Source organism: Molossus molossus, unplaced genomic scaffold (assembly GCF_014108415.1).
Source record: "Molossus molossus isolate mMolMol1 unplaced genomic scaffold, mMolMol1.p scaffold_m16_p_2, whole genome shotgun sequence".
In the NCBI taxonomy this organism is placed as follows: Eukaryota; Metazoa; Chordata; class Mammalia; order Chiroptera; family Molossidae; genus Molossus; species Molossus molossus.
This window is the reverse complement of record NW_023425355.1, coordinates 40,023,104-40,032,040: the sequence shown is the minus strand read 5'-3', so window position 1 is coordinate 40,032,040 and position 8,937 is coordinate 40,023,104. Positions and strand designations below refer to the sequence as shown.

The 8,937-nt window shown below is 36.1% G+C and overlaps 1 protein-coding gene across 1 annotated transcript; it reads right to left on the bottom strand.

The window, feature by feature from the left end:
* Nucleotides 1-5,684: 5,684 nt before the first annotated feature.
* SERTM2 (serine rich and transmembrane domain containing 2) lies at nucleotides 5,685-5,957 on the bottom strand. Its single transcript, XM_036270287.1, has one exon. It carries the CDS (start codon nucleotides 5,955-5,957, stop codon nucleotides 5,685-5,687), a length of 273 nt encoding a protein of 90 aa, XP_036126180.1.
* Between the last annotated feature and the right edge of the window lie 2,980 nt (nucleotides 5,958-8,937).

Genomic DNA, 8,937 nt, shown 5'->3' with positions numbered 1-8,937 from the left:
CTATAATATTCACCAGGGCATAGAATGTGTCTAGCACACTCAGTAAGTGTTGAAGAAATGTTGAGTGAATCCATTAATTTAGGTATTTATCATCTTTGTCAGATTGTAAACTTTCTGATTGCAAACTTTAAATGCCCACAGAACTGAGTCCAATATTCTGTATAATCTGTCTCTCGGATTCTCCCTCACACTTACATGTGATTTAATCAATAAATACTTAATGTAAAAATTAATCAGACTATTTGGAATTGTTCAAGTTATTCTTCAAAATCTCCTAACCAATATTTAATATGTGCATTTAATTTTTCTGCTCTAATGTGTCCCATATTTTTGTCTCCTTTTTCTACAAGTATAAGAGTTCATTCTTGACAGTAATTCTCTCCCTTTTAATGCCATTTTATTTATTATGGAACACAAATGGAATTGCTGTATACATTTAGAACACTATACAATTTTAAATAAAAACACAATTTTTACCTTAGGGGAGGTATTCTCATTTCTAGGGGTGATGGGAAGAGATAATCATAGATATGAGAAACTGGCATTGACTGTGAAGATTAAGTCAAATGATCAGAAAATTGGTATTTGTATTGTGGGTGATAATTTATCCATATTTCTTTTTTTGTTTTTTATCCTCACCCGAGGACATTTTTCCATTTTTTGTTCAGATAGAGTGGGAGGAAGAGAGAGAGAGAAACATCGATGTGAAAGGGACACATCAAGTGGTTGCCACCGGCATGACCCAACCAGGGCTGGGGACAAACTGCAACCGAAGTACGTGCCCTTAGCGGGAACCGAGCCCAGGTCTCTCTGGACCACAGGCCTATGCTCTAATTGCTGAGCCAAACCGGCCAGGGCAATCTATCCATATTTCTGTCTCCTCCTTTCATTCATGTAAATTAAAGCTACAGGGCCTGGCTGGTGTGGCTTCGTGGTTGAGCATCAACCCAGGCACCAAGAGGTTGCTGGTTCAATTCCTGGTCGGGGCACCGTCCCAGATTGTGGGCCAAATCCCTAGTGTGGGACATGTAGGAGGCGCTGGTTGATGTTCTCTCTCAACGATGTTCTATCTCTCTCTCCCTCTTTTTTCCTCTCTCTCTAGAATCAATAAAGAAAAAAAATTAAAGCTGCAGTGTTTGCCTTTGTGTAAACTTTCCTATAGTCTATTAATATGTGTTGCTGTGTCTATAAATTAAAGCAATGGCTGAATTCTGCTTACTTGTTTTGAATTTGGGCATAGGGAGTTAATCATCTGTAGAGCTCAACTGTTGTTTTCAGAATTTGGAGTGTTATAAAATGGATAGGTTTGAAATATCTATTCAAAAGCAAAGCATGGTGGGATGAGTAAGTACTAAACTAGGAATCCTAAGCTTTGCAGTGTCAACTTGACTCAGCCTTTGTGTAGCTAGGAATGCCTTACTAATATCTCTATGCTCATGTCCTCTTTTCTCACATGGTTGCTGTGAGGATCAAATAAAGAAAGCTCAAAATAGAAAATACATTAAAAAATAAACTACAGTGGAGGGGGTAATGTTGAAAGACACTGGCACTTTAGTTGCCTTATTTCATTCTTACCTCAGGTCACCTTTATTGACTACTGGTAGTCATTATCCATTTTTCAAATCTTACTACTTAAGAAACTAACTAACACACCAATAAGTTTTCAAGTGGGGAGAAAGTAAAAGGTGGGAGGTTGAAGAATAAAATAAATAATGACACCTCAACATTATAAATCCCACAAATTTGCAGTTACAATTTATATTGGAATAGTGAGACTAATGCTCTTTACATTCTTCAGAAAATAGATATATTTTTACCAGAAAACCAAAGAGAATTTCCTTTCCAGGGATCACAAATGACCTTCTAGATATTAATTCAAATATATTTCTGTTTTTATACAATATGAATCTATTTAAAATATTAATGATTTCAAACAAAAGAAACCCAATTTCTTCCACACAATTCTTTATTTTGTTAAAAAAAGTTCTCTTTGTACAAATGCAGGAGACTAAATGTATTACTAAATATAACCATTTAATTGTTAAAAAAAAGTTCTCTTTGTACAAATGCAGGAGAATAAATGTATTACTAAATATAACCATTTAATTGCATTAAATGGACCCCTTTTACCTATTAGCAAATACGGTAGGGTCTGTAGCAGTCAAACTTGGTTATGAGTCCAAATCTTCATATTTGACATGACTGGGAAGGTTAGGCTGGATGAACCCATCTTAATTAACCTTCATATTTCTTGCCTAATAAATCACATATAATATATGAACCTTTTATAATATATGTTTTATACAACCCATGATTCTAAAATATATTCAAAGTATATATTTAGACATTTAATTTTTTTAAAAAGTTTACTATTTAAAGAATTCATATAGTGTGTCTTTATATTAGTTTGAATTATATGAAATTGACAATATTTAAGCACTTTTGACCTACAGAAATGGCAATTATATATGGTTCAGCATAATAAAAAGTATAGAATCATTTTTTTTCACCTTAAAACAGAGTGTATATATATATACATACAGATATATATATATATATATATATATATATATATATATATATATATAACCTACCTGTTTGTATACATTTATGCTAATGTGAAAAATTTTTTGGACTGTGGGGGTTAGAGAGGGAATTGGATAGATGGGTAAATTTAAATTATGCCTATTGTTCTAGCTGCCTCTTTGAGAAGTAATATATGTTAATTAATACATTGTGGGATATAATATAATTTAATATAAATAAAAATATTTCTTTATAGTAAGATTATTATGATGAAAACATTGTGTTTATTTTTCTAAAGTTTAAACACCATGTGAGTCATCATAATGACACATCTGCTTAAATCCATCCCCATTTATGTGATCCCTGGAAACTGTGAGTAGTTATACTACTATTTTAGTGCAATCTGCAATCTGTGCCATGTGCTTAAGTTAATGCTCAATGAAGATTTGGATCCCATGGGGGTAGTTATAATGAAAGAGGGTGTTGTTTTCCAGGTGAGTAGCCTAATCATAAATAAGCAATTTTCATCCAAGGCAGTGATTAAAGAATAGGTTTTTTTTTTTTTTTTTTTTGGTGGTACATGCCCTAGTGGGAACCGAACCCGGGACTTTCTGGTCTACAGGCTGACAATCAACTGCTGAGCCAAACTGGCCAGGGCCTAAAGAATAGTTTTAAACTCCTAAAATGTGGGTTGGGGAAGTAGGTGAGAAAGGAATACATTTCCAGTCTTTCTGTTCATTGGGCCTCTTGTTATTTACTGCTGTTGGAAGTATAATCAGTTTCTTCATTTATCCAGCTATTGACTCCTTTACTGTAAAGTGCATTGAAGTACTGTGAGTGCAAAAAGAAGAGAGGAGACGTGTGTGCTTAAGAAGTTCTGGGGTATATTGCCAGCCTTTGAGGAAGTCCATGTATGGCTGCCAAGAACTAAAATTTTAAAGGTTATATGGAGTCTGGATGTTGAATAAAGATACAACTTAAGCCACCAAACAGAATAACATGGGTCACTTTTCATTTGGGAAAGTAATAGTGTCCCAAAAAATGTATTCACATTTTGAATAATGATAAATTCTAATAGGTTAAATCTGAAAAGAAAGAAACACCAATTGAGCCATCAGCTATTAAGTGTGTATACATTTTGGGGAGACACCCTATATAATACCAAAGGGGAAGTGTATGCCTACCTGCTGATCTATTCTGAATGGTGCAGAATGCAGCTGCCATCTCTTAACAGTGCGCTGTTGTAACAGGTGTGACAGAATCAACCTTGTTGCTAAGTTTAGCTCTGCATGTGGGGATTTTACACTTGTTGCCTCTTGGAGAGGGGAGTATTTGCAAATGACTGTGTATAAAAGTAGAAAGCACTTGGGACTTCTGTCACCAATTAGTAACAGACTAGAGAGAGCTGTATGTCTGGTGGAGGTAACATTAACCTAACCTTCATTCCACTTCTCTTACCCCTAATGCAGTTCCTGAGGGAGCATCCTGTGAAATGTGATGACAACATTTTAGGTGCAAGAGAGAACTAATTTTTTTTTAATCAGGAAGATTTTAATACAGGCATATTAGTTCTTTGGTGGCAAAAATATGACTAGCCTTCTAATTTCTAATTTGTAAACAATACTCATCTCCTTTGGTTCCCTTTTGGAACATTAATTTTTAAAAAGTAGTCTGTTTCTACAAGTGGCATACTAGGGCTACTTATGAGAATGGAATTTTTCAAAACATATTTCTCTTATACGTAATAAGTGAATCACTTCATGTTTTGGCAGGGATCAGGAAGGGAAGAGCATTTTCTGGGAAACAAATGTAAATCTGAGGACATTGATCTCAGTAAAGATTTATCGAAGGGTGTTGTTTAGTCCTTTCCTCCTTTGTCTCTCTTTGTTTCCCTTACACTCAGATCTAAAAGGAGTATAGTGATGACTAAATAGCTCTCTGATCATTTTTCAGAAAGAAAAAACTAGCACCCAGAGGCTTGAATGTTTTGTCAAAAGCCACAATCATTTAACAACAGAATACAATACTATTTTATTTCTGCTTCAAAGTACATTTTGAGTCTTCTTTGCTAAGGCCACCTTTTAAAAAAGCTCATATTTGCGTGCAACTCAATCCTGGACAGTTATAGGGAGGGAGAAAGGGGCAATGAAGCTGCACACATAGTGTAAGGCTCATTGTCATGAGCACGTTTTGACTTAGATTTCCCTTGGTTTTGGGGAAGCTCATCATATCAGTTTTTGTTATACAGCTGCCATTATCTGAGTTTTAAAAAAAACAATAATAGTAATAACACAGACATAAAATGCACATTTTCCCTCTCTAAATGAGTTTGTTGACTGGAAGTTTCTTTCTGAAAATGTACTCTTTAAACTGAAAGTTTCTTCATTATTATTATTATTGTTTTTATTGATTTTAGAGAGAGAGGAAGGGAGAGGGAGAGACAGAAACACCGATGAGAGAGAACGTCGATTGGCTGCCTCCTGCATGCCCCCCACTGGGGATTAGGCCCACAACCTGGGCATGTGCCCTAACCAGGAATCAAACTGGCAACCTCTTGGTGCATGGGTCAACACTCAACCACTGAGCCACACTGGCCAGCCTGAAACAGCTTTTTACATATTTTCTTTTATTCGGCTCAAACCCAATGGCCTTAGCTGATAAAATCACTGCTCCTTTGGAAAAGGGTTTGTTGTCCCTTCCATTAACTTCTGACATGATTTAGCTTCATGCTAGCAGAATCGATTCTTTAGGGACCAAGTGCAAAATTTAAACTTGTCCTTTTCTTGAGGTACCCTCTTTGAACAATCAGCCCCTTCGAAAGCAGTTTTTTCTTGTTCTTAAAACTTCCAGGAATCCTGTGTTTTTTACAACAGCTGCATATGAATTTCTGTGGTCTGAGGTTTGCTAAGACCCTGTCTTTGGTTACTATGGAAACTTGCCCTCCCACCAGCTGCCATTTTTTATATTCCTGGCAAAGAATGATTATTAAACCTCTTAGTTATCCCACAAGCAGAGTCAAGATAATGAATAACACAAAGGAAACACGAACAGTTTTTTGTTAAATGAATAAATGTTGATTCCCTACATGGGAAGCTATGTGCAACCCAGTAAGTTTTCTGGACATCTGAGATCCACTAAAACTCATCTTCATCCTAGCTTTAATAAGTGGGAATTCGACTCTGCATCTCTATATCTGTGAATTCAGGAACACTTTCTGTGCTCTCAGTGTTGATGGGTGAGATAACATGTTTGAACCGAAGGAGCATTATGAAGAGTAAGAGGAGGAGAATGGCCAGGAGGCTCAGGAATAAGCCCACATATATGTACAGGTTGGAATACTTATCCAAAGTGGTGTTAACCTCAGTTGCTGGGGTGGGGAAATGGGTCCACCCAGCGAGAGTTCCATGATACTTGAAATGTGCCTCCGTCATCACTAAAGACTTGAGTAGGTACTTGTTTCTGTTTGTTTTTTATTGCCCTTGAGGCATTCCACAGTCACTTAGACTGGCTCTGAATATATTGGAGGTTTTCTAATAGTTTCCTACAAAGCAATTATGACCAGAGCCAAGTTAGCAGTGCACAAGCAAGAAAATGGTGACATTTGAATTTGGCACTTGCCGCACCCTCTCTGTCCTCCAGCACCACACTCCCCTCTCAAATAGGTTTTATTGGAACTTCTTAATAATTTAAAAAATTATATAGCCCTGGCCCATTTGTTTCAGTGGTTAGAGCATTGGCCAGTGAATTGAAGGATAGTGGGTTTGATCTCCACCCTGGTTGGGGTCGTGTGGGAGGCAACTAACTAATGGATGTGTTTCTCTTGCATCAATGTCTCTCTCTTTCTTTCCCCCTCCCTTCCACTCTATCTAAAATTCGATGGAAAAATGTCCTCAGGTGAGGATTAAATAAACAATAAAATAAAATATATATAAATCTTTTTTTTCACAGTTCTACTCTTTAACTAATTAAAATAAAATTGTGAAATTATAATACTGGTATGGAGACAAGAATATCTCAGGGTATTAAATCAAACTTTTACTCTGTTTTGGTAGAAGAAGAACGGATTCTGTTTTACATATAACTCATTTAAATGCTTGCACTAATTATGTAGATTTAATCAGGTTCTTCTATGAAGAGACTTTTTAAAGGCGTTTGCATATTTCAGGCTTAGCATATCTGAATTTTCACCCTTCTTGTCTTTATGAATCTCACCTAAAGATGGAGCTTATGAGGTTCTAGCCCAGGTAACACAGCTTGAGGGCTATAAGTCTAGAGGATGTGTTTTCTATTTTTTTGTTGACATCCCTCACTGTAGGCTGGAGGAAAAGTGTTGTCAGACCTGGTAATTCTTAGATGGAAGAAGTCTCAGAGGTGCTGACAGCAGTAGGTTTAGGCTCAGATTTGACTCTTAAGACTCTTCAACAGAATTATTTTCCTGAAAATAAAAAACAAAAAAAAACAAAAATAAAAGATTCAGGTATCTAAGAAAAACAGATGGCATTTTCTTTTTGAAGTAAAAATTAACCGACATATTGAAAAATGGTTTGCTACGGGCAAATTAGTTTTAAAATAATATTCTGAGTTTTTATCATTTAAAATATTTTTTCTATGTGGTAAATAACTATTAAAAGGTTAAAAATTCATATTACTGAACAGCAGCTAATAACTAAGCTAGATTAAAACTGTGTTTTCCAAACTAATTGATGAGAGTTTTTACCTGAGGTACTTATCAAAATATAGACCCTGGACTCCAAACATAGATGTTCTGAATCATAATCTGCACAGTAGGGGCCTGGACACCACTCTGGAGAGTCAGATTTTATTGGTCTATGGTGGGGTCAAAGCACTGGTATTATTTTTAAAGCTCCCCAAGTGACTCTATAGTACAGTCAGGACTGAGAACCATTTCTCCAGTTTAATCAGGAAAGCCTAGCAAAGAACTAAAGAAAACCTAAATCTAAGGATTCATTTTCAAACTCCAGGTACCAGTGCCATGGGTCACTTTAACAAATTATGGAATTTTAAGAAATGCAGGTTTTCCCATTTTACTCTCTTATTTAGGTCTGTGGGAGTGAGAATACACTTTTTGCCCTCAGTATTTGTGGATCAGAAGGAAATGAGAGGGTATGTCTCTTACGAGCAAATGACTGCCTCTTTTGTTATTGGTAAAGACAGAACCTTACCTTTATTGACAAAAACATTCCAGTGTATAAATAGCGTCAACTAATGAGTATTGAAGTCTTCCAAAATGATTTAGCTTGTCATTCTAAACATGAATTTTGAATATAGGTGATTAAAATAAACAATATAAACCACTATCTCCTGTCAAACTTATATGTGCAGCAATAGCAGAAAGCTGACAATGTATCCTAGTTGTGTCACTTGTTAACATACCCAAGGAGAGTTAAGAAATAGCTCCAACAATCACATTACTCTTCCTATGATCTTGAATTTTTTCTCCAGCCTGGGAGCACTTCAGCTTAAATTTTATATTCACTGGCCTACTTTCTATAAGCTGCATGAGTATCATTCTACCTTTCTACTGTCCCTACCAACAATGCAGAAACTACCTGGTTCACAAGAAATAAGAGCAAAGAGACTGGGCCTCTTTCTACTGTCTTTGGAGCAATGGTCGAGAAGACATTTTGGCAATACTTAAAGGTATGTCTACTTTGATTTCTGATTCACTAACAAATGGAAAAGACAATCACTGTTGGTATCCTTTAGTTCCCTAGAAATGCCATGCCCCAAATGCAATGATTCACTTGAGTAGCTTGTTAAAAACACAGATTTCAGGATCTGCCATTGGCAGCTCCTTCTCAAAGTACTTGGTTCTTGACCTTGCTTTTTCTCTCAAGTCCAGTTTTTCTCAAGAGTGTGATATATGTATCCCCTACATCATTAAAAATTATAGATCCTTAAGCCCTTTCCCAGGTCTACTGAATTCTAATATCTTGAATCAAGACTCAGGAATATGCATTCTAAGCACAAATTTTTCAGGTGATTCTTTGCACACCAAGCTTTGCAAGTTAACCATCTATCTAAACAGCCCAACTAAAGAACATAGCTAATCTGTCTTATTTAATGTTTGGGGGTCATACTTTGAAAAACTATTTAAACCAGTGTTATGGGTTGAATTGTTTCCCCAAAAAGATATGTTGAAGTCCTAACACACAGAACCTGTGACTGTGACCTCATTTGGAAATAGGGACTTTGCAGATATAATAAAGTTAAAATGATATCATTAGCTTGGCCCTAATCCAATATGACTGGTGTCCTTATAATAAGAGAAGACAGAGACATACAGAGAGAAGACAAAGGCAGAGATTGAGGTGACACTTGTACAAGCCAAGGCATGCCAAGGATTGCCAGAAAATGCCAGAAGCTGGAAGAGCCAAGGAAGAATGGAAG